Source organism: Phyllopteryx taeniolatus, chromosome 9 (genome assembly GCF_024500385.1).
Source record: "Phyllopteryx taeniolatus isolate TA_2022b chromosome 9, UOR_Ptae_1.2, whole genome shotgun sequence".
In the NCBI taxonomy this organism is placed as follows: Eukaryota; Metazoa; Chordata; class Actinopteri; order Syngnathiformes; family Syngnathidae; genus Phyllopteryx; species Phyllopteryx taeniolatus.
In genome coordinates, this window is record NC_084510.1 from 2,192,349 (window position 1) to 2,218,369 (window position 26,021).

The 26,021-nt window shown below is 42.8% G+C and overlaps 2 protein-coding genes across 4 annotated transcripts in view; both read right to left on the reverse strand.

Moving 5' to 3' along the window:
* fhit (fragile histidine triad diadenosine triphosphatase) overlaps window positions 1-26,021 on the reverse strand; it is a 346,540-nt gene that overhangs the window by 309,702 nt on the left and 10,817 nt on the right. For 2 of the 3 annotated variants that reach the window (XM_061784847.1, XM_061784848.1), the window contains exon 2: window positions 16,079-16,143. Coding sequence is in view for 1 of the 3 variants with exons in the window: in XM_061784846.1 (XP_061640830.1) it covers window positions 12,068-13,435 (1,368 nt within the window). In the remaining 2 variants the exon portion in view is untranslated. Of the gene's footprint in view, window positions 1-11,806; window positions 15,019-16,078; window positions 16,144-26,021 lie in introns of those variants that run through there. The other variant, XM_061784846.1, reaches the window with a different exon arrangement.
* On the reverse strand, window positions 18,283-24,885 carry LOC133484185 (uncharacterized). Its single transcript, XM_061786406.1, has 2 exons — window positions 24,662-24,885; window positions 18,283-24,495 (listed from the first exon to the last, which is right to left on the reverse strand). Exon 2 carries the CDS (start codon window positions 21,901-21,903, stop codon window positions 20,881-20,883), a length of 1,023 nt encoding a protein of 340 aa, XP_061642390.1. The 5' UTR covers window positions 21,904-24,495; window positions 24,662-24,885; the 3' UTR covers window positions 18,283-20,880.

A 26,021-nucleotide genomic window follows, 5' to 3' on the forward strand; every position in this document is an offset into this window, starting at 1 on the left:
CCGTGGGCTTCAGTGGATTATCACAAAGAAGATTCAAGAATCAAGCAGAGATCCATAAAGAGTGGAATGAAGAGGGAGTCACAGCTTCAAAAACCACCACATTCAGACGCATCCGGGAGATGGGCTACAACTGTCTGGTTCCTCGGGTCAAGCCACTTCTGAGCCTGAGCCAACGTAAGGAGCTTCTCAACTGGGCCATGGAGAAAAAGAATTGGACTGTGGGCCAGTGGTCCAAGGTCCTCTTTTTCGATAAAAGTGTGCCTTTCATTCGGGAATCAAGGTCCAAGGGTTTGGAGGAAGACAGAACAGAACCCAAGCTGGTTGAGGTCCAGTGTGAAATATCCACAGTCAGTCATGATTTGGGGTGCAATGTCCAGTGCGGGTGTTGCTAAACTCTGCTTTCTTAAATCCAAGGTCACTGCAAAAGTCTACCAGAATTATTTAGAGGACTTGATGATTTCTTCTGCTGAGGATCTGTATGGGTATACAGATTTCACCTTCCAGCAGGACCTGGCCCCTGCCCATACCACCAGAAGCACCAAAACCTGGTTTGATGCCCATGGCATCACAGTGGTTGACTGGCCAGCCAACTCGCCGGATCTAAACCCCATTGAGAATCTATGGGGTATTATCAAGAGGAAAATGAGGGGCACCAGACCCAAAAACAAAGAAGAACTGACAGCAAGCATCAAGGAAATCTGGGATTCCATAACTCCCAGGCAATGCCATGGCGCATCGAGGCAGTGATTAAAGCAAAGGGATTCCCAACCTATTGAACATTAACATATCGTTTTGAAAGTACCATATTTTGATTGATTTAATGAGACCCTAATGTCTGGAAGCCAAAATTATGTAAAAATAAACAAATAAATACATGAAATTGATTAAATTGTGGACCCTTAATCTATAATCTATGAAAGTTTAACTTTTTGAACGGAATTATGGAAATAAATAAACTTTTCTATGATATTCAAATTTTTTGGAAAGGGTCTGTAGTGGACCAACACACGAGTCCTGCCTCCACCCAAAGAATTAAGGACGGGAGGGCTGCCAGGGCTATGGATGTCAGCTATCACCTCAGGATCCAAACGGAGCTGTTGTCTTCCAAACAAAGAATTATGGTAAAGAAAATGTTAGTTCCTTGAAAATTCGACCATTTCTGATTTCTCACGGTACCCTGTGAAGGCAAAAAATACTAACTCTCGTTATGGTAGACGTTTTCAAAATGGATTGAAGTATTTCTGGCAAAACAAGCATCTGCATTTACGGTGGCAAAAGCACTATTGACTGAAATGATTCCAAGATAGGGGATTCCTGACAAACTTTCCTCTAATAATGGCACACACTTTGTAAATGAAGTGATGACCCAGCTTTCAGATAGACTACAATTTGACCTCAGAACACAATTGTAGCTACAACCCTCAATCTGGTGGTGCAGTCGAGAAAGAAAATGGGATTTTGAAAGCCAAATTGAGTAAATGTTGTGAAGACACTAAATGAAATTGGATTAAGTGCCTACCAATTGTGTTAAAGTACAGTCTATAAGAATGCGTGTGCGTCCTAGGCACAATTTGTCTCCCTTTGAGATCCTCTTTGCAGGGCCCCCAAATGTCTGATTGAATCCTCTGATTGAATTGCCGATGGACACACATCTTTGCGACGACAACATGATCAGGTACTGCACGTCTTTGACTGATTTGCTCCACAAGTCTTCTCAAGCAATGCCCAGAGTGGCTGACAGGGCCTGCACAACAGCAAACCTGGCAACTTTGTGTTGATCAAGAACTTCCGGCGAAGGATATGGAAACTTCTGCGCTGGCTTGGACCCTTTCAAGTCCTCTTGGTAACTCACACAGCTTTAAAAGTTGCTGAAGGCGCTACGTGGGTTCGCGCGTCAGACTGCAAGACAGTCCCTGTGCCTCCTGTGGCCCCACCTCCTCTCCTCCTTCAAACTCTGCAACGGCGGGTCGGAAAGCCTCCCCCACCCCCAAATAATAAAGCTGAATACTGACCGCAATCAGAAAGGAGCTGGTTGCTGCATAAGTCCAACGTGGCTGAATAGACTAATGATGATTCACCGTTAGCATACACTTTTAGCTACAATCAGTGCTGCTAACTGATTGCACGTCGATAGGTAATAGAAGAGCAGAAGATAGGTCATAAAAGCTGAGTCATCTGTTGTCTGAACTGACGGGTTCGCACATGCGCGCGCGCACACACACACACACACACACTCGCACTTTCTAAACTCTGTAGAACAGTAGAAGATGATGACTTGTCCAGAGGTTTCAAACTCCTCCTCTGTGGTTTTGCACTAATTGCCATAATAATTGTGTTCAATATGTGTATTGATGCTCTCGCTTTGACAATTTTGTACCTTGTGAGATGTGACCACCATGACAAACGGTTACATGCGATTGCCACTTCCTCTGCTAATTCCACTTCCTACGGTCTGTTTGTTCTTACATGCACTCTTTCATTGCACCTTAACTTATTTTATCTGTCCACAGCACATTAATCAAGCCTTGATGTTCTTGTTTCTAGCTGGTTGATTGGACTCGGCTGGCAGGCTTAGCTATATTGTATTGCACTTGTTTTTTATGTTGCTCTTCTTGTGCATGGTTGGCTCTGCATTTGTCCAGTATACGCATGTGGCTCACACTGACCCTCCATCGCTCTCCTCTCCTACTTGTGACCGATGTTTTCCTAAACTTTCCTCATGCTGACTGTTTGGATGATATGACTGACCCAGACTCGGATTCTTCGGTCTAGCCTGTTTGTGAGATTGACTTACAACCTGTTTATGAAGGATTTTCTTAAACCTACATTATGGTGTGAAACCCTGAAATTTTTTTTTTTTTTTACAGATCGTTTAATACATGTCCATATCATGTCATTATTTACTAATTTTTCATTTAGTTTGATTGATTGATTGACTGATTAATCAATCAAAGGGATTTGTTATGGCAAAATGATAAAATATAGTCTATATACTCTTTTATTGTATTCTCCCATAGTTTACTTCAATAGTTCTTTGTTCTTGTGTGACTTTTTAGCTTAATTGTTTCTTCCCTTCTGTCATCCTGTTTCAGTGGTTGTACCAACCTCCCTTTTCTCTCTCAAGGAAAAGATAACTATGAACAGTTCTTTCTTTCTTGTTCCGTCATCTCCCTCTCATTTTAGTTTAACTATGCGTTGCTCTTCTGTCTTCTTCAGAGACAGGCAAAGACACGGGCACCTTTAACCTCTCTTGACTCTCTCTCTCTCTCTTTTTGCAAATATATTATAAAACTATAAAAGACAAGATTGTTTCCTGATTTAATTTCCAAAACAATCCAAATACTCGATTATTTGATAGAATTTTGAGTAGGATACCCAAATAGTAAAATATTAGATAGCTGCAGCTCTACATTCAACTCCCTCGTTATATTGTCAAATTTGTATTGTTTAATAAAACCCTTGCTTCAAGTCGGTTTATGCTTGAATTACAATAATTCTGCAAGAGATGAGTGGGCCAAAATTCCTCCACAGCGCTGTAAGAGACTCATTGCAAGTTATCGCAAACGCTTGATTGCAGTTGTTGCTTCTAATGGTGGCCCAACCAGTTATTAGGTTTAGGGGGTAAACACTTTTTCACGCAGGGCCATGTGGGTTTGGAGTTTTTTTCTCCCTTAATAATAAAACCATTTAAAAGCTGTATTTTGTGTCTTTGACTAATATTTAAAACATTTTGATAATGGAAACATTTAAGTGTGACAAACATCAGGAATGGGGGCAAACACTTTTTCACACCACTGTATATTCAGGCGTGTAATTGTCAGTAATTGTTATCATACAGGAAGTATATAACACTCTGGGCTGCTCTGTTTGGGTTTATAATTACCGTAACATCGGTGTTCATGTCCGTTAGCATGTCTATGGATTTTTGCATTAATGTATGTTAGCATTAAGGTAACTGACATTCGTTATTTAATTCTTTGTTTAACCTGTCAAGGTTTACAGTAAACTACAACTGGGAGGACAAACAGCTTAATGCAAGCATGTTTTGCTTCTCATTTGGAGAACGGTTCGCTATCTGTCAAACTTCTCACAGCCACTCGGGGGGCGGGGGGACCGTACTAAAAAGACATACTTTGTATACCGTGGTACAGTGCAAGACAGCACCCTAAAATTGCTCAAATTAGATAAAACCAGCTAAGACCTTTGAGTCACACATAGGAAAAGAACTGAGGCATTGTTAGGCTGTGTCAAACCCCTGCGAGGGCGTAGACCAAGACAGGGGGGGGGGGCAGAAGGAAGGAATAAACTAGGGGGCCACAGACACTCTCCAGCCCCCGTGCAAAGTATTGATTTTGATGTCAGCTGTCACTTCTAATCTGTATGAAAGATACAGTAGTAACTGTTTTCTGCCCATATTTTGTCATTGTACGTAAATCACATACAATTCTTACCTGCCACAATTAAACATGGGGTGTCCGGCAAGGTGGTCAGCTGCACAGTAGCTGGTGTAGGCCGTGTGGCTGCAAGTGCAGATAATATATGAGTTACTATAATAGAAATGTTGAACGATGATGTGCAACGACATGTCTTCACCACAGAAACGGAAAAAAATATTTTCTCACTGGCTTAGGTAGAGCATTTACGTCACATGACTTAAAATGGGGTTAATAATTGCGAAAATATTGTAACACATTGAGACGTTTGTTTATTATAAGGTAACAAACATGAGACAAAAAAGTAACAAAAAATGACTTAGGTAGCACCTCCAGTGTGCTTCTCTCGCTCCGAACAACACACGTTGGAAGATGCAGCTATAACGTAGCATAACGCCTTCCAATACTACACGCCGAAACGTTAATCTGTTTGTTTCAGGTTTATTGTCACGTGAAAAACCCAACGCCAAAAAATTAACAAAAACGGCTCTCAGGCGGCACCAAACGTCTCTCTCGCGCCACACCAAACCTTATCACGGGGGTTCAACAGGCGTCCGGTTATTAAGCCTTGAAATTGACATACAATGTAATTTCCACATGACATTGGATAGAAAAATGGGACTTACATGAGTCCAGACACCCAACTGGCAAGTTATAGTCACATGGCAGTCGTCGAGTTGAAGTTGTCCAGGCAGGAAAAGTTGTTCTTTGCAGGGAAGAAAACAATGGTGGCTACAGTAAATTTTTCCCTCTCTCTTCTATCCTCCTTCCCATGATGCAACGCAGTTTACAGTAAAAATGAAGGATTACAGTAAAGTGTAAAAGTGCTGTATTTTATTTTATTTTTTGGTGCATTGTGTTTTAAAGTAATATACTTTACAATAAAAATACTGCATCATACGGGTCCAATTTCACAGCAACAACATACTGTGCTAGTGCAAGAGTTGCTTCCGGAAACTGAGACTCGGCAGCCAGTTGCAGGAGCCCCGACACAATTTTTTTTTTTTCCCCTTTTTTTTCCTTTGTTTCTTTATACTTAACTGTGAACCTCCAAAATGGATCACAATCCATTCGGTGATGACGACTTCAGATTTCTTTGAATTACGAAACAAATTCTGAATCTAAGGATTAATTGTATTCGGAATAATTTGTTCTAGAATCCAGGCCCTATAAACCATTTACTCGCTGCTCAAGCTATGTCTAAGAAACATAACTGTATATAAGCATAAGCAGAATAAACCAGTCTTTAATTGATCCTTTAAAAACAATAGGCATACTCTTTAAAAAGGCACCCTTAATAATGAATGGGGAAAGGTAATAAATACCACTTCACACACCTCATTTTTAAAAGCTCAAAATACAATATTCTATATGACAGTTTGATGTCCAAAAGTCGGTCCACCTCAAGTTATACTTAGCAATAACACTCTTGTCTGGACTTCCGATTTTTTAGAAGCTTAAAGGTATTCAACAAGAGAGGTTCCATTGTATATTGTATAATAGGAAGCATGTGAGTGGGAGTCGTTTTCTGAGGTCAGAAAATGCTGTTGGTCCAGTAAACCTTGCTTGCAATCTCTTGTTAATCCCAAAGGTATTTGATGGACATGAGGTTGGGGCACTGTGCAGGTCTGACAATTTATTCATTTTATCAAATTATTTTTATGGGCTTCGCATTTTGAAATGGGCCACACATGCTGGAACAGTGAAGCGCCTTTTCCAAAACTACTCTCATAATAATGTACAGTAAGAAAGGATTAAATAGTCTCAAATGTCTTGGAAAGGTGGGGAAAAAATAGCTCAGATTTAGCAGGTACAATGGTGTTTTGACCAACCCAGAAATTATTGATTTGGCCATGTATTTTACGTTAAATGGTGTATACACAAATTGATTTTTAATATCTTGTTTTTAAGAATGTTAGTGAGCCCACATATGACTTTTGACACTGTCTGCTTTGGTGTGCCCATCTTTTTTTCTTGGGTGCACAAGCACAAAGGTTACGTGCACCGAAATATTTGACCACATCACATTCAACCCCGCAGTTTTACAGGTTCACTCTTTAAAAATAATAATAATAATAGCTACCTGTCATTTTAAGCAGGATTGACTGGTAAATGATTAACTAAGAATCTGGTCAACAAAGTTCTTTAACGTGCGTTAGGACTTTTGGATGTCTCAGGTCTTAACATTCTTCACGAAGAAGTTTCGAGATGGTTAAGAAAAAGTGCAACGTAACATTTATAACAGCACAAGTAGATCAAAGCAACCAAGATTTGTACTGCCTATGAAACGTCTGCAGCATTTGTTTAAACGCTGGTTAGTAAACATGTTTGAATGGCTGCATCCCTTTCGCTATAAAGCGAGCATGCGCCATATACGCTTTCAAGTTTATATTTGCATTGTTGGGCAAAGGCTTCCTTAATTGCAAGCTGATAGGAAACGTCCCACCAGGTTTTTTGTTCCCAGCTAAAGAACATGTGTGGGATGGTTGTGTTTTAAGTGGATTTTGTCATTTTGAGGTTTATGTTGTGTTATAAGTTTTTGTTGCGACTTCATACAAATTTGATGGACCAGCTCGTTGGTGTTTGCGGGATGGTCGCCTTCACACACACACACACACACACAAACACACACACGCACGCACACGACCAAACCGGGGTGCTCCCCTTCACTATCTCTGATTGGTTTAGATGGGTGTAATTTGTGTCTGCTTTCAAAGTCGCAGAGATTTTCTTTTCTTCCCTTAAAATTACTGGCCGCTTTTTTTTTTTTTTTTTAGGCACACCGTGGAGACATTTGGGTGCATGTCTGACACTCGTTACACTTTAGAGTCCTGTATGATGAGGGGGGGGGAAAAAAATCGCCACGTGTATGTTTACTTCTCTTATAGTGTGTGGTGTACTCAAGGTGACGAACAGAATACACCACACACATAATGTCTGTTACAGCACCAAGACTGAGCTGTGAGAGAAAGAGTAGTAGTAGTGTGCTCATCATGGATTATTCATAACAACACCATGTTCAAACGTAAGGGTGTCCACACGTGCACCTGGCACCAGGACACCCTAGGTCGCAGTTCGACGATCAACTTTGTGGTCATGTCATCTGACTTGCGGCCGCATGTCTTGGACACTCGGGTGTGAGAGGGGCGGAGCTGTCAACTGATCACCACCTGGTGATGAGTTGGCTCCAATGGTGGGGGAAAATGCCGGTCCGAACTGGCAGGCCCAAATGTATTGTTGGGTCTGCTGGGATTGTCTGGCAGAATCCCATGTCAGAAGAAGTTTCAACTCCCATTTCCGGCAGAACTTCACCCACGTCCCGGGGGAAGTGGGGAACATTGAGTCTGAGTGGATCATGTTCCGTGCCTCCATTGCTGAGGCGGCCAACCAGACCTGTGGCCGCAAAGTGGTCGCTGCCTGTCGTGGAGGCAATCCCCGAACCCGTTGGTGGACACCAGCGTTGAGAGATGCCGTCAAGCTGAAGGAGTCCTATCGGGCCTTTTTGGCCTGTGGGACTCCTGAGGCAGCTGATGGGTACTGGCTGGCCAAGCGGAATGCAGCTTTGGTAGTCGCTGAGGCAAAAACTCGAACATGGGAGGGGTTTGGTGAGGCCATGCAGAACGACTTCGAGACAGCTTCGAGGAAATTCTGGTCCACCATCCGGAGTCTCGGAAGGGGGAAGCAATGCACCATCAACACTGTCTATAGTGGGGATGGAGCGCCGCTGACCTCAACTCGGGATGCTGTGAGTCAGTGGGGAGAATACTTCGAAGACCTCCTCAATGCCACCGACACGCCTTCCCATGAGGAAGCAGAGTCTGGGGTCTCTGAGGCGGGCTCTCCTATCTCTGGGGTTGAGGTCACCGAGGTGGTTAAAAAACTCTTTGGTGGGAAGGCCCCGAAGGTGGATGAGATTCGCCCGGAGTTCCTAAAGGCTCTGGATGTTGTGGGGCTGTCCTGGTTGACACGCCTCTGCAACATCGCGTGGACATCGGTGACAGTGCCTATGGATTGGCAGACTTGGGTGGTGGTCCCCCTTTTTAAGAAGGGGGACCGGAGGGTGTGTTCCAACTACAGGGGAATCACACTCCTTAGCCTCCCTAGTAAGGTCTATTCAGGGCTACTGGAGAGGAGGGTCCGTCGGGAAGTCGAATCTCAGATTCAGGAGGAGCAGTGTGGTTTTCGTCCTGGCCGTGGAACAGTGGACCGGCTCTACACCCTCGGCAGGGTTTGTATGGGAGTTTGCCCAACCAGTCTACATGTGTTTTGTGGACTTGGAGAAGGCATTCGACTGTGACCCTCGGGGAGTCCTGTGGGGGGTGCTTCGGGAGTATGGGGTACTGAACCCCCTGATATGGGCTGTTCGGTCCCTGTACGCCCAGTGTGAGAGTTTGGTCCGCATTGCGGGCAGTAAGTCGGACTCGTTTCCGGTGAGGGTTGGACTCCGCAAAGCCTGCCCTTTGTCACTGATTCAGTTCATAACTCATATGGACAGAATTTCTAGACGCAGCTGAGGTGTAGAGGGGCTCCGTTTTGGTGGCCTCAGTACTGTATCTCTTCTTTTTGCAGATGATGTGGTTCTGTTGGCTTCATCAAGCCGTGATCTCCAACTCTCACTGGAGCGGTTCGCAGCAGAGTGTGAAAATCAGCAGTATTTAGTCATATTTGATATATTGTCGCCATTGGGTGGAATCCTCTCACCTCCAAAATGACAGCTCGCTTGCGTTTTCAAACCATTTTTTTCCTGATTTTTAAAGAATGTATGAGCAAATTATGGTGGAAAATGAGTATTTGGTCAATAACAAAAGTTCATCTCAATACTTTATTATATACCCTTTGTTGGCAATGACAGAGGTCAAACGTTTTCTGTAAGTCTTCACAAGGGTTTCACACACTGTTGCTGGTATTTTGGACCATTCCTCCTTGCAGATCTCCTCGAGAGCAGTGATGTTATGGGGCTGTTGCTGGTAAAGACAGACTTTCAACTTCCTCCAAACATTTATACGGGGTTGAGATCTGGAGACTGGCTAGGCCACTCCAGGACCTTGAAATGCTTCTTACGAAGCCACTTCTTTGTTGCCCAAGCAGTGTGTTTGGGATCATTGTCATGCTGAAAGACCCAGCCACGTTTCATCTGCAATGCACTTGCTGATGGAAGGAGGTTTTCACTCAAAATCTCACGATACCGGGCACCAGTCATTCTTTCCTTTACACGGATCAGTCGTCCTGGTCCCTTTGCAGAAAAACAGCTCCAAAACATGATTTTTCCACCCCCATGTTTCACAGTTGGTATGGTGTTCTTTGAATGCAACTCAGCATTCTTTCTCCTCAAAACACAAGTTTTTACCAAAAAGTTCTATTTTGGTTTCATATGACATTTTCCCAATCCTCTTCTGGATCATCCAAATGCTCTCTAGCAAATTTCAGACAGGCCTGGACATGTACTGGCTTAAGCAGAATCAGAATCAGAATCAGAATCATCTTTATTTGCCAAGTATGTCCAAAACACACAAGGAATTTGTCTCCGGTAGTTGGAGCCGCTCTAGTACAACAGAACAATTTACAGAACACTTTGGAGACATAAAGACATTGACAAAAAACAACAACAAACAACAATTGTGCAAAAAGATGCAGAGTCCTCAGTTCGAATGGCTAATATCGCAATAGTCCGGTGCAATGACCATTGTGCAAAGGGCACTGAGACTTCAAGGAGTGTATGCGGTTTAAAGTGACAAGTAGTGCGATAATCTGGGACAATGGTTGTGCCAATGTTACAGATACTAATCAATCAGTGTGCAAATGGAGCAGATGCTACTCTGGCATGAGTGGCCACTATATGCAAATAGTGCAGCACGGCGAGACAACTACAGTGAGTGCACGAGTAATACATAATACAGAAATGTGACAACGAACTCAAGTCAAAAAATTGCCAGCTTGTTGTACTTGAATTGTAAGTTAGCTGTTTAAGAAGTTGATTGCAAGAGGGAAGAAGCTGTTGGAATGTCTACTAGTTCTAGTTTGCATTGATCGGCAGCGCCTACCTGAGGGAAGGAGCTGGAAGAGCTGGTGACCGGGGTGGGGAGGGTCCGAGAGGATTTTGCACGCCCTTGTCTTAGTTCTGGCACCGTGCAAGTCCTCAAGGGTGGGTAGGGGGGTACCGACAATCCTTTCAGCAGTTTTGATTGTCCGTTGCAGTCGGAGTTTGTCCTTTTTTGTAGCAGCACCAAACCAGACTGTGATGGAAGAACACAGGACTGATTCGATGACCGCTGTGTAGAACTGTCTCAGCAGCTCCGGTGGCAGGCCATGCTTTCTCAGAAGCCGCAGGAAGTACATCCTCTGCTGGGCCTTTTTGAGGACGGAGTTGATGTTGGTCGCCCACTTCAGGTCCTGGGAGATTGTAATTCCCAGGAACTTGAAGGTCTCGACGGTTGACACAAGGCAGCTGGACAACGTGAGGGGCTTTGTTCTATGAAGTCCACGATCATCTCTACAGTCTTGAGCGTGTTCAGCTCCAGGTTGTGTCGGCCGCACCACAGCTCCAGCCGCTCCGCTTCCTGTCGATATGCAGACTCGTCACCGTCCTTGATGAGGCCGATGACAGTGGTGTCATCTGCAAACTTCAGGAGTTTGACAGTCGGGTTCGCTGAGGTGCAGTCGTTCGTGTAGAGAGAGAAGAGCAGCGGAGAGAGGACACAACCTTGGGGCGCCCCAGTGCTGATGCTGCGTGTGGATGAGGTAGCCTCCCCCAGCCTGACCTGCTGTGTCCTGCCCGTCAGAAAGCTGTAAATCCACTGGCAGATGGCAGGTGAGACGCTGAGCTGGAGAAGCTTGGATGAAAGGAGTTCAGGGATGATGGTGTTGAACGCTGAGCTGAAGTCAACGAACAGGATCCTCGCGTAGGTCCCTGCACTGTCGAGGTGTTCTAGGATGAAGTGCAGTCCCATGTTGACTGCGTCATCCGCAGATCTGTTCGCTTGGTAGGCAAACTGCAGGGGGTCCAGCAGGGGACCTGTGACACTCTTGAGGTGGTCCAGCACAAGACGTTCAAAGGACTTCATGACCACAGATGTCAAAGCGACAGGCCTGTAGTCATTCAGACCCGAGATTGCAGGTTTCTTGGGGACTGGGATGATGGTGGAGCGTTTGAAACAGGATGGAACTTCGCACATTTCCAGTGATCTGTTGAAGATCTGAGTGAAGACTGGCGCGAGCAGGTCCGCGCAGACTTTGAGGCAGGATGGGGACACGTGGTCCGGGCCTGCCGCTTTGTTAATCTTTTGTTGTTTGAAGATGCGTCTCACATCCTGTTCATGGATGGTTAACGCAGCGGTCAGAGGTGTGATTGTGGTCGCGGGTGCGGCCGGGTTGGTGTGTGGTGTGAAACTGTCCTTTTCAAATCTGCAGTAGAAGGTATTCAAGTCTTTGGCTAGTGTGCTATTGTTCTCAGCTTGGGGGGATCGTCGCTTGTAATTAGTCAGCGACTGGAATGCATGCCAGACTGATTTAGAGTCGTTTGCGCTAAACTGTTTTTCCAACTTTGCTGTATAGATCCTCTTTGCAATGTTAATTTCTTTGGTCAGCTGGTTTCTAGCTCGATTATACAGGGCCCTGTCCCCGCTCTGATATGCGTCCTACTTAGCTTGGCGAAGCTGCTTAAGTTTAGCAGTGAACCACGGCTTATTGTTGTTGAATGTGCGAAATGATTTTGTTGGTACACAGACCTCTTCACAGAAACTGATATAGGATGTGACAGTGTCCGTATATTCATCCAGGCTGCCAGCTGAATTTTCAAAGACACTCCAGTCTGTGCAGTCTAAGCAGCTTTGAAGTTCCATCTTGGCTTCATTTGTCCACTTTTTGACTGTTTTCACTGTAGGCTTCGCACATTTAAGTTCTTGCCTGTACGTCGGTATTAAGTGAATTAAGCAGTGATCAGACGAGCCCAAGGCTGCACGAGGTATAGCACGGTATGCGTTTTTTACCGTGGTGTAGCAGTGGTCTAAAGTATTATTTTCCCTGGTAGGACAGTCGATGTGCTGCTTGTATTTAGGGAGTTCGTGGTTGAGTTTAGCTTTGTTAAAGTCCCCGAGAATAATGAGGGGTGAGTCGGGGTGTTTTTTTTCAATTTCGTTGACTTGATCGGCGAGCGTTAGCAATGCGGCGTTCGTGTTAGCTTGAGGCGGAATATAGACGCCAGCGAGAATGAATGATGCGAACTCACGTGGGGAGTAGAATGGTTTACAGTTTAAGAATAGCGACTCCAAATGCGGGCTGCAGTGTGTGCTGAGCACCGTGACGTCCGTACACCATTTTTCGTTGATATAGAGGCATATCCCGCCGCCCTTTGTTTTCCCCGATGATTCCATGTCGCGGTCCGCTCGATGAATGTGGAAACCGGGAAGCATAATGCCGCCATCGGGTACAGCGTCGCAGAGCCAGGTCTCCGTGAAGCACATGGCCGCGGAACGTCCGAAGTCTTTACTGGTCTTTAACAGAAGATGAAGCTCGTCCATTTTGTTGGGTAAGGAGCATACATTCGCGAGGTGGATCGACGGGAACGCCAATCTGTGTCCTCTCTTGCGGAGTTTCACCTGAATGCCGGCTCGCTTCCCTCTGTGGCGCCGCTTCCGTCTCCATGCGCCGAAAACCGCGGACGCCGCTCCGGTGAGTAACTCGGGGAAAAAACTGAGCGGATATTCGAAAGTTGGTGACAGAAAGTCCGGAGTAGACTCCTTGATGGTTAGCAGGTCTCCCCTTGTGTAAGTGAGTCGTGTAAGGTCTCCAAAGACGGACGAAAACCACAAAAAACACAAAAACAAAGACAATACTAGAGAGCGCGTTACCGAGGCGACCACACTGGTAGGCGGCATCTTGCAGGCGGGCACGTCTGGCACTGCAGGCGTGCACGTTTGGCACTGCAGGATTTGAGTCCCTGGCGGCATAATGTTACTGATGGTATTCTTTGTTACTTTGGTCCCAGCTCTCTTCAGGGCATTCATTAGGTCCCTTCGTGTGGTTCTAGAATTATTGCTCACCGTTCATTTTGACAGCGGTAGCACCCCAAAATTATGTTCTGTCACTAATTTAGTATCCTGAAATTTCACTAATTTATTAGGGTGTCATTGATTAAAATGATACAAACACGGCAGGCAAGTGCCACATTCTGGCAAGCCTCATGAATTCAAGCAATCATTTACGTGGCTAAATGTACCAAAACTGTGACCAATCATCACCAAAATTTACTTGGACATTTCTACTCATGACAGCTTTAACCTCTCCCAGTATTACAATGATCGGCCCATTATTTTGGATTTTATGGACATTATAAGCATTTTCCTCTCCATATCAGCTCACTATACAGAAAATGCTCAACAGGTCCATAAAATAAAAAATATCGGGCCGATTAAGCTGATATTTTCAGAGTTGTATGTGGCCATAATTAGAAATGTACACATACATTTTGGTGACAATTGATCGTCAGTCTGTGTCTGTCACACAATGCCACCATCCACCCTACAGAAACGCTTTTGTCATCCATAGGAAATCTTTTCAAATGTGAGGCATTTTTGATGCAATCAATACAAACCTGCTCATACAGCGGCTGAAATAAGTATTTAACACATCACCATTTTTCTCATTAAATATATTTCCAAAGTTAATCATCCATCCATTTTCTGCACCGCTTTATCCTAATCCAGCTATCTTCGGGCGAGAGGTTGGGTACAACTACACAACAAATTGATCAGACATTAAGGATAATAGTTTGTACAGCAATTGTTCAAGTTACTGTAAAAAGGGGTCTGGTAACAAAACAAAAAAATACATACATATGACAATTTGGAAATGTTCAATAATCATGGAAGCTGACGCATGATTTGCTTTCGCGGGTCACATAAAATGATTTGGCCGGCTGGATCTGGCCCCCGGGCCTTGAGTTTGACACTTGTGCTATAGAATATATGATTGCTTTATTTGGTAAAATGTAACAACAAAAAAACAAAGAAACAAACAAAAACCTAATTGTAACAATACTGCATTTAGCTAGCGACCAGTTCAGGGTGTATCCCGCCTCTCACCCAGATTCAGCTGGAATATGGTCCAGCACACCAATGACACTGGTGAGGATAAGCGGTACAGAAAATGGATGGATAATAATTATAACAATAAGAATAAATGAATAAAATAAATCCTGCTAATTTTCTTAGTGTGATTTTAAAGACAAACTAAAACTAGTTAGGGAGGAAATAATTTCTCTACAGAAAAAAATATGCATTTGATAATCTTGTACATTGCCTCTTCTCCTATGCTATGCTATGTCCGAGGCTCTTAAGACAATTCTGGATAGGGTTGTACTGAAAGAAAACTATTTATCATGACACTAGCAATCTGGCCGGCAGGGAAACAAGGAGATGATCTGGCAGTGGTGCTGATGGAGTTCCGAAGGTGGTGTATAACCACAGCCCCCAGTCTCCTCATAGCCTCCCTGATGAGCCTCTTGGCTGCCATTGGACCCAGCATTCCCTTTACATTTTGTTCCCCTTTCATAGACTCCCAGAGGTGACAGGGAGGCATTGGGTGGCTCCTAGCAAGAGTAATTAAAAAGGTTGATTGGCGTGACAGAACGAGGACACCCAGGGAGAAAACAAAGAAAATATCTCACAGGAATAGATTAAGAGGTAGAATATACAATGAGGAAGCCTATATCATGTTGGATCAGTCTTTTAGTTAAAAGGGGCACATTTTTTTTCTTCAGTCACTTCTAATACAGTACAGAGTCTCTTGGGAGATACATTCACAAAAAACATAGAAATACTTTAATCGAACAAGGATATTCTTTGAGATTTTTTTAAAAGTAAAGCCATGAGATCTGTCACTCCTCCCAAAGCTCTCAAGATAATTTTATGGTAAATTGTATTACTTCCATTGTCAAGAGATGTAGATTACTAAAATTTAAAATGGTAGATTATCAGGAAAGCATTTCAATGACTCAATTCATTTCACAACTGGAACACTTCTCTGCAAGTGTCTCCATGTTTATTGAGTCAAAACAACTCATAGTTTCATTTTTTCAGTGGAATTTCTATTAGCAGTGGGAGTGGCTCACATGCTGATGGCCCTCAAGGTGAGAAACTGAATATTTACCATCGTGCCATACGGTCAGGTTTGCACCACCAAGCTAACGTAGGTTTGCCAGTTCCTGGCATCCTCAATTCTAAGAGGGGTTTTGCACAATCTAGTTGTTTATTTTTACTTTCATGCTTGACATTTTTTATTTTTTTTTAATGCTACAGGTTATAACCAGGTCACGTTAATGGTGTGAAAAGTTTAGCAATGATTTATGATGGTCTCATTTTTTTATATCACAAAAAATTTAACAGGGGTGTGTAGACTTTTTATAGACTGTATATCATAGTTTTGTGCAGCACCTCACCACTATCCTATTATGTTTTCATCTCACTGCGCTTCTATTTGTAGCTTTTGTGTTACACACTACTGTCATGCAAACATCATGTATGATGTGTGAACGCTATAAAAGAAGAAAAAAAATCCTTAAAGTAGTTCTGTTAAAACTTGTAAAAAGCTTAAATTCAAAGCACAACCAATTTTGCAGGTCCAATGTGTGTCGTGCACTGACTGAATACCTGAGAGGATGAATTCTTGGCAGTGCAGTAAGTTGGGTGACTAAATCAGAAAGTCACACGCTTGCCTGTGGGAGGAGAAAGGAGCAAGGACGTGATAATCACCAAAGGGGAGAAGCAGAGCATTAATATACAACTTGAGGTCAGGCCCTGGTCATCTTCTCCATACCTTGACTTTGACCTCACCACCTTGGAATTTATTTTACAGCTTCTCTATTTTGCAGCTTCTCTTTGTGACACAAAGTCACAAATGACTATGGTTGGGCATCGAGAATCAATTGGAACCGGGACTAACGTTCTGGTTCTTCCGGAATCGTTCAAATTAAAAAAATGTCGGTTCCCAGTTTCAATGCCAAGTCCGCTAACCCCGAATAAGTGGCGAAAACCAATGAAGAACGCGCATGAAGACATGCTTGTGCCCAACGGCGGCGGCGAACAAAACTTTTTCTTAACTTTGTTAAAATTAATGACCAGTCACCTCAGTGCAACACTTGGAATAAGATATTATGCAAAGGACGCTTTCACGATTTGTAGCGTCTGATGCACTCCGAGCCTCAGCCAAAATGGTAAATGGACTGCACTTTTATAGCACCATATCTACAATATCACGGTGTCCAATGAGCTTTACAATGCCTCACATTCACACACACATTCATAAACTAATGGGCAGCTGCTGCCATGCAAGGCACTGCCAGGCCCACTGGGAGCAAATCATTGACCAAGGACACTTTAAAATGCGGACAATAGCAACTTTACATCACAATGAATTGGGACGAAATTCACATAAACGTTGTCTCACAGTGTCACAAACACTGACATTGTGCCTCATCGGTGGGTAAGGAAAGGAATCAATGTTTTATAGCATTTGGTTCCATGCATTAAAAAATAAAAATCAATCAATCAATCGCCAGACCCGTGTGAAGTTATTTTTCGTGCCAAAATGCTGAGAGCCGGTGCATACTCTTCAAAATAAAAGCCTACACGCTTAAAACAGGAAGTCATGTTAAAAAACTTGCACATACAAACCATTTGACATGATAAAAGTCCCAAACAACGATTTTAACAATGCTATATTTAACTTTTAGCTGAAACATCAATTAATGAAAATTAAGTCACTTGGGTTAGTTCCACACACATTGCTCATAGGTAAGATATTGATACTGGATATAAAGAACTCCAAGTCAAATGTTCATTTTAGTCAATGCTGCGGGCTGCTAAAGAAATGGATGTTCATAATTTGGACACTCTTTGTTTAAAGCATGCAAGCTTTTTTGACCCAGCACCCTAAAAGAATCGGAATCGAGAATCGTTTGGGACCGGAATCGGGACCAGAATTGCTCAAATTCAAACGAGGCCCAACCCTACAAATGACTGAATTAAAATTGACATATTTTACCTTATTTACCTATTTGCAACAGCTATTTGCTGCTTGTATTTTAATGCATAACCAAAGATTTAAGATTTAGAAAGACATTTCACTCATAACGAGTAGCAGTGCGACGGCCCTAGATTGCACCCCCCAGGTCGATCGTCAACAGGGGGTGCTAACGGTAAGATTTCCCATATGAAAAAAATCCCTGTCCCTGTGCATTGCCGCCCACCCCAGCCAAGACACCCTGTGTGATCACACACTTCGCACATGCCAATTACCGCCACTGTGCATAACACTTACAGGGAGCTGTGAGATACCTAGGTTACAGAGTAATTAAAATGTCTTTTTAAAGATTGAAAACTGAATTACCGATAAATACTGAAATACTGTATATCCCAGCTACCTTAAAACAGAGACAATAAACTGCATTCGATGTGACAGTCATGTAACTCAGAAGAATTGTTAAATGCTAGTGTTGGTTTGAATTATAGAGGTAGAGTACACAATTATGCAAATGGTAATGATGAGACGTGTGTTGAGGATGGAAATGTTTTAACATTCATTTCATTTGTGGTGTGGTGTTTACATTCATCATGTACTGATTTGGGGCTTTTGATTATGGATTTCAACCGTTCAATTCTTTTAACAAGACTTTGTTGCACACGTTTGAATTTATTTTGGATTTTCTCCTACCTGCAAACATTTTGGTATGATATCTGTAGCAAACACCCCAACCGCCCCCCCCCCCCCCCCCCCGAATGAAGGATCGCACTTCACTGATGAATTTGCAGGTTTAATGGCAGCACACCATCAATTTCACCATAAGAGCTTGGGAATACACAAAAAACAAGTTGTAAACTAAAAGGCATACTCTTAGAGCCATCTATCTTAAAGTTTACAAAATCAGTAATCTGGAGCTCTGGCAGCAAAAATCAACAAATATACAATTCTGATAACACAAATATGTAGCGATTCATTTACACTATAAACATACCTTGTGCCTCGATCAAGGGGGTTGCTTAGCACAAAATACTGATAATTTATTTCACTCTGTGTCGACTTTTTACTTGTCAGTCCTTTCTTTGCCGTTAAGCTAGTTCGCGCTCACTCAAAACAGGAAGTCATTTCAAAATAAAAGCATCCAAATATCAAACAGGAAGTTAGTCTTAACTGATTATAAACAACACAGTAAGTACCAAAAATATTACTGCTTTGCAACTTAAGAAATTCACTTGGGGTTATTTACACTCCCACCAAAATTAAAGTGTTGATTTAAATAACAACAACAATTTTCTCAAACAAATAAACCCTTATAAAAAGGTTACCTCAGATACTTTCTACCATCAAGACAAGTTTTTGTATCGGACGCTCTACAATCGATAGCTTAGTGGAGCGTTGACCTTTGTTATTTAGTCTCTGTTCTCCTTGTGAGATATTTGCTCTTCGCACAAGTCCATCATTTCCACTGAAGATCTCTAAAACTCTTGCAAGTTTCCATTCACCTCTGGGTGCTTGTTCGTCAATGTCCAACACAACATCACCGACTTTCAGATTCCTTTTACAAGCAGAAAAGGATGAGTGAAAGTATTTCTTTCGAGTTGTTCCTTGTTCAACTACATAAGTTGAACAAGAAGTAAACATCTGGGGTGGGGGAAGCGGAGCGTTGGATTTCATGTGGAGCAGTTGATTGGGTGTGATTGGTTCTAAACTGTCAAGGCTGTTCAAGGTATCAGCAGTAGCCATGGCTTCATAGAACAAAGTCCTTAACAAAGCATCATTTAATCTATCATGAGCAAGTGACCAATTGGTATTCAGTACACTCCTGACAGTCTTTATCTGGTGCTCCCAGACTCCCCCAGCGTGACTGGAGTGGGGTGGATTCATCACAAAGTCACATTGTCTTTTGGAAAGGTAAGTGCTCAGTCTCTGAGTTTCCAGCTCACCCAACGCTGCTTTAAACTCATTTTGAGCACCAACAAAGTTTGTTCCGCGGTCACATCGGATTTGTCGAACTGCACCTCTGATTGAAATGAAACATCTTAAAGCATTAATGAATGCATCCGTGGACAGGTCTTCTAGTAACTCTATGAATAGCACGAGAACAAAAGCATGTAAGCAAGAGTCCGTACCGTTTGTGTTGTTTCCTTCCTTCTGTTGTCACAAACGGACCAAAACAGTCCATTGCGCAGTGTGTGAAGGGAGGCGAGGGCTCTAAGCGTTCTGGAGGTAAGTCGCTCATCCTGTGACCCTCAGGAGCTTTGCCGCGTCTGCCACAGATCACACAGTGACGGATGAATGAAGCAACAGTTTCATTCCCGGAATCCAGTAGCCATTAGATCTGATTTAATTCATGGTGAATCCTTTTCCTTGGTGTTTTACTTTGTTGTGGCAGTGAGAAATTAGGAGCTTGGTGGCATAATGATCTTTCGGAATCACAATTGGGTGTTTAAAAGAGTCATTCATTGGTGAATGTTGGAGTCTCCCTCCCACCTTGAGGAGGCCATCTGTGTCCATGAAAACGTCAAGTTTAAACAGTTTGTTGTGACATGGGACTCGTTTTCCTTTGTCCAATAGTTTTATTTCCTGTCCATAATTTTGCCTCTGCACATCCCTAACTATCACCTGTTAAGCATTTTCTTGTTCATTCACTGTAGTCGATGCATTTGACTGGACATGTCCAGCTCTTCTTATGAGACATGCTACAGCTTTGATTGCTTTGGACCATGAAGAGAACTTACTCAGACGTTCAGCAAGACTCGCAGTGTTTGTGACTTTAGTTAACAGTGTCTGAACTTTTCTGATTTCTGGCTCTCCCAGGAGCAGATCCAGCTCAACTGTTTGAGGAGTGGGCAGTTCATTTTTCCACAAGAAGGCAGGACCAGTGAACCAGCTAGACTTAATCAGCTCATTGACAGTCATGCGACTTAATGTCAGCTGGGTTTACTTCTGATGACACATAAAACCATTGACATGGGGTTGTACTATGTCTGATCTTTTGGACCCTGTTTGCTACAAAGGTGTGGAAACGACGTGCGTCGTTGTTGATGTAGCCCAATACCACCTTTGAGTCGGTCCAGAAATATTCTTTTACATCATAACACAGTTCCTCCCTTACCATCTTACTCACTGAGACTGAGACTACAGCTGCTATTAGTTCAGGCCTGGGGATTGTGGTCAGTTTTGTTGGACCAACCCAAGCTTTTGCCATGACTAGAGAGCAGTGTATCTCAACTTTAGCGTTTTTGGCTCTCAGATAGCAACATTGTCCATAACCACTTGAGCTCGCCTCTGAAAAGTGGTGCAACTCTATTTCTTTTGGCTCTCCAAAATTAACAGGTACGTAACAGCGTGGTATGTTTAGCTTTCCCAGATTTACAAAGTCACTTTGCCAATTCTCCCAAATTGGCTTCAGTGTGTCCGATAGGGGGTCGTCTCATCCAACACCATGTTGGCACATTTCTTGCAAGATCATCTTTCCTTTTAGTACATATGGCGCTAAGAATCCAAGCGGGTCATAGATTGAAGCAACAGTGGATAGAATGCCTCTGCGAGTGGCTAGCTGGGTTTTTAGCGTGTTGTTGAATCTGAAACAGTCCCTTTCAATGTTCCATTGGATGCCAAGTGCTCTTTCTTGAGGCAGGTCTTTGAATGTTAAGTCCTTTGTGTTTGTGTTTACAGCACACTTTGATGGAGGAATGGTTTGCAAAACAGTGTGATTGTTGGAGGTGAACTTGTGGAGACGAAGGTTGCCTTTGCTGCAGATCTCTCTGGCCTCTTGAGCTAACTGTATTGCTCCTTCCACTGTGCTTGTGCATGTAACTCGATCATCGACATAAAAGTCTCTCTCCATGAACTGTGACCCTGCTGAGTGAGAATTGCCATGCTCTTTGGCTAAATATTTAGGTCCATAGTTTGCACAACCTGGAGACGACGTTGCACCAAAGAGGTGTACTTTCATTCTGTAGGTTTGAGGTTGTGTGCTTGTGTCACCGTTTTTCCACCAGAGGAAACGTAGATAATCGCTTTCCCTTCCCTCAACGTGAAACATCTTTTCTATATCGCACATTAAAGCAATTGGACATTGCCTGAACCTTAAGTTAATGCCATTCAGATTGTTAATTACGTCTGGCCCTTGAAGGAGATGATCGTTGAGGCTTGTTCCATTTTGTTTGGCTGAGCAGTCGAATTCGACCCATAGTTTTGTTGGCTTTTTAGGGTTGTAAATCCCGTGGTGAGGGATGTACCATTGTTCATCTTTTGTTCCTTCATTGTGTACTTCTTCAACCTCTCCTCTTTCAATTATGTCATTCATGTATAAAACATGGTCCTTTTTGTATTTCTCATCCTTGTTGAACTTTCGCTTTAAGTGTTTGAGTCTGATTTCTGCAAGCCTTTTGTTGTCTGGTAGGCATGGCCTTTGTTTGAATGGAAGAGGCATCTCAGTGTCCTTGTTCATTTTTCCTTATTCTTTCCTTTACTTTGTCCAGAAAAATTTGATCATCTTGTCGCTTGCTGTTGTGTCCTTAAAATCTGACTCAACAACTTTGATGACATCCATAGGAGTTACCGGAGGAAGTTCTTTTTCCGTAACTCTAAGGCAGAGACTTGTTTCAATTTTATTAGGCTCTGATGTGAAGCCGCCAACAATGCTCCATCCTAGGTCTGTCTGGATTGCAAATGGCTCATTGTCCTTTCCGAGTACAACCTGCTTTGGAGCTAGAGTTCTGGGACAGTTAAATCCAACGAGTAGCCCAACATCACAGTTCAGGAGAGGAGGTATCTTATCAACAATCTCTGAGAGATGGGGCCATTCCTTTGCAGTTTCATTCGTGGGAATATTGTCATAGTTAAATGGGATATAGTCCTTTGTGTAAGAGGGCGGAAGGTCAATGTGAACATCGGAGTTATAACCTCTCACATGTAGCCCTGATACTCTCTGACCTTTGACCATCATGTGAGCTCCAAGCATTGTGGTTAGTTTTAGCTTAACTGGGTGGGAATTCACTTGTAACTGGTTAGTTAACTCTTCACTGACAAATGTATTGTCACTTTGTGTGTCCAATAGAGTGTACACTAACTCCTCTTTGGACAGACTCAGGGCAGTGGAGACCCACACGGGAACAATCATGGAGGTACTACCTGATTGGCCTACTTCTGTGACATTCAGAGCTGTGGCTGCCATAGTGTCATTTTAAATTGTTGGATTAACGTTTGTGGGGCTCTGTGGTCTTTCATTCCTCTTGTGATTCTTCTTGTGCAAACAAGTCGGGTGCCGTCCTTTGCAGGTGTCACATGTGAGACGATGACGACAGTCTTTGGCATTATGACCGACCTTTAAGCACCCATACCATAGTCTAAGCACCCATAGCTTTTGCAACAACTTCTGGTTCTCCTCACAGTCACTTAGTATCTCCAATCCCTTAACATGTGGCGATGCTTGGAGACAGGCCATGAGAAAATCAGAAAATGTCCGTAAACCTTCTGCATCCTTTGAGTGGACCTTAGGCCACTTTGACAGTTTGTCTCTGAATGCCTTTTGAACAACAAACAGCTGGCGGTAGTGTTGATCAAGCCTTTTCCAGGCATCTTTGTATGCCTCTTCATCGCTGCAATATAATGTGCCTTCAAGAGATTTAAGTGCTGGACCAGTGACATACCTCTTTAACAGGTGCAGTTTATCAGCAGGAGATATACTTTTGCAGCCCACCAGTGAGATGAAGGAGACCTTCCATTCGATGTAGGTGATTGGATCTCCGCTGACCACGATAGGCACGGATGCTGGGATTCTGCTTACAGCAATGCTGTCTTTGATAGCTTTAGCCAGCTGGGAAATGCCTGAGGGAGGCGAAGTTGTGATAACTTGAGGGTGTGGTTGTTGTACAGGATTGTTAATAGGAAAGAACGCATATTGTTGCATGACTGTGTGATATGAACCTGTAGAGAGTACTGGGTCCGGTTGTGCAACCCTTTAGTTGACAGGAGGAGTCATATGGTTCTGTAACATTGACTGACTGTCCACAACAACTTTTAATTCATTGTCGTAAGTCTCAAATTTTGCACAAGCAGCTTGTCTTTCCTTTTCTGCTTGTAAATGCTCCAGTTCACATCTTTGTGCATCCAATTCCCTCCTGTGTTTCTCTTCCATTTCTCTAAGTTTTTCCTTTTGTTTGATTTCCTCTTGCGTAATTTTATACTGAGCTTCATTTGCAACAAATTCTGCAGCCACATCAAATCTTTTAGAATCAATGCTTGTTTCAGAGGGGTGACTTGACTGTGATGCAGTACCAAATATGGACTTAGCGTGTTCATAGGCTAAGAGTTGATGGAAGCGCTGCCTTTCTCTTTGTCCATCGTACTCATCTATGGCTGCTAAGCGCTCAGAAATTATTTCATAATGTCCTTTGTTATTGATTCACAGGAGTCCATTTTGCACCTTATGACATGGGAGGGTGCATTTCGCTCTCTCAGTTCACTGTATGCTTTCTTCATGTCATCTACTGTTCTTTCAATATCATCAGCCATTTCTGCTAAATGTGAATCTGATAGATCACCTTTCAGGTCTTACCTGTATTTTCTGACCTGGCTTTTCCAGTATTCATAAATGGTTAACAGTTTTTTTCTCTCTTTTAGTCTGTTCATCCTTTTGATGTAGGAGCATTTTCTCTGTGGGCACACTAGGCCGCTCTGATCTCCGTGGTAATGTTTCATTAACAGTTACATCACTTTCAGATTGGAACTTCTCTTGTTCTTTCTCATTGATCTGTCCTCCTCCTATATTTTCCATTTTGAGAGCAATAGTTTGACACCGTATCCTGAGACCCTTGCTGCAGTTCGCTGCTCCGCGCTGTTGCCGTGCTGTTCTTTGAGATCGCAGGCAGTTAATTGTAGCATATGGGGTGACGCTCTCCCGCTTGGCTCGGGGCACGTGTTTCTCCCCCGCGACAAACTTTCACTCTCCCCGATGTAAGCCATTACTGAATGAAGGATCGCACTTCACTGATGAATTTTCAGGTTTAATGGCAGCAAACCATCAATTTCACCGTAAGAGCTTGGGAATACACAAAAAACAAGGTGTAAACTAAAAGGCATACTCTTAGAGCCATCTATCTTAACGTTTACAAAATCAGTAATGTGGATCTCTGGCAGCAAAAATCAACAAATATACAATTCTGGTAACACAAATATGTAGCGATTCATTTACACAACAAACATACCTTGTGCCTCGATCAAGGGGGTTGCTTAGCACAAAATGCTGTTCATTTATTTCGCTCCGTGTCAACCATATACTTTTCAGTCCTTTCTTTGCCGTTAAGCTAGTTCGCGCTCACTCAAAACAGGAAGTCCTTTCAAAATAAAAGCATCCAAATAACAAATAGGAAGTTAGTCTTAACTGATTGTAAACAACGCAATAAGTACCAAATAGATTACTGCTTTGCAATTCAAGAAATTCCCTTGGGGTTATTTACAATATCAAAATATTTATTTGACACAAAGGATCAATAGTTCATCTTTTATTTCCAGCCATTTGCATCTGGATAAGATACACTACCAAGAAGTAAGTACTGGAACCTTTGAAAAACTTAATCTAAACCATTCACTTTGTTCCCTTGATATTTTCTTTGTTGTTTGTCAGTGTGTTTTGAGTCATTAGCTAACTGCACGATGAGGATCCTCCAAACAGTTTTCTTTGCAAGCCCAAGACATAAGACATTTACATTAAATATTGTATATCCAGCCAAAATTATTCCAGATGTTTGTTGATGGCTACAAGAAGCATTTGTCTGGGACCCGGAAAAGTGTATTTTTAATTTGCTCAACTCAAGTCGTGGTGCACTAAGTTATTTTTTTTCAAGGTGCACCAGAACCCTGGGGGCGCTGCTCGTTGTATCTATACAGTTTTGCTTTTGTATATAATTTTTCCCCTCTGTGGATTAAACATTTTTTAATAAAATACCAAAGGACGGGCTTGCACACAGCATCATTTAAGATAGGCTCGCCACTGGTCCTACGGTTGTGTGCAAAATTATTGAACCCCCACTGCAGTAAAGTGTTTTAGCAAGTTTGACATTTTTTTATCTTTATCTTATCTTTTTTTATAATCAGATCAAATAAGGTTTTGTAAAATAAACAAGTGCAACTTAATATTTTTGTAATATACCATCAAATATTCTCTTTGTGATTTCCTCACTGACAAAATTATTCAACCCATTAGTCACATACGTACTTAGTAGGCTACTTAGTAGATACAACAACTGTTAGCAATAATAACATCCATTAGATGTGAGACAGCTTGACACAAGTTTCTTGCAGCCATCGACAGGTATCTTAACCCATTCCTCTTCCAGTTCATTGATATTCTTGGGCTTGCGTGCTGCAACTGCCTTCTTCAAGTCCTACCAGAGATTTTGAAATTATATTTAAGTCGGGCTATTGCGATGGCCACTCCAGAATCTTCCAGCCCTTTGTCTGCAATCAAGATATGGTTGATTTGGAGGTATGCTTGGGATCGTTGTGCTGTTGGAAGATCCAACATCTCCCTAGCTTCAGCTTTGGAACTGACTGCATGACATATAC

Excerpts from the sequence above, each read along its gene's own strand:
- LOC133484185 (XM_061786406.1), bottom strand. The coding sequence starts at position 21,903 with ATGAACAAGGACACTGAGATGCCTCTTCCATTCAAACAAAGGCCATGC.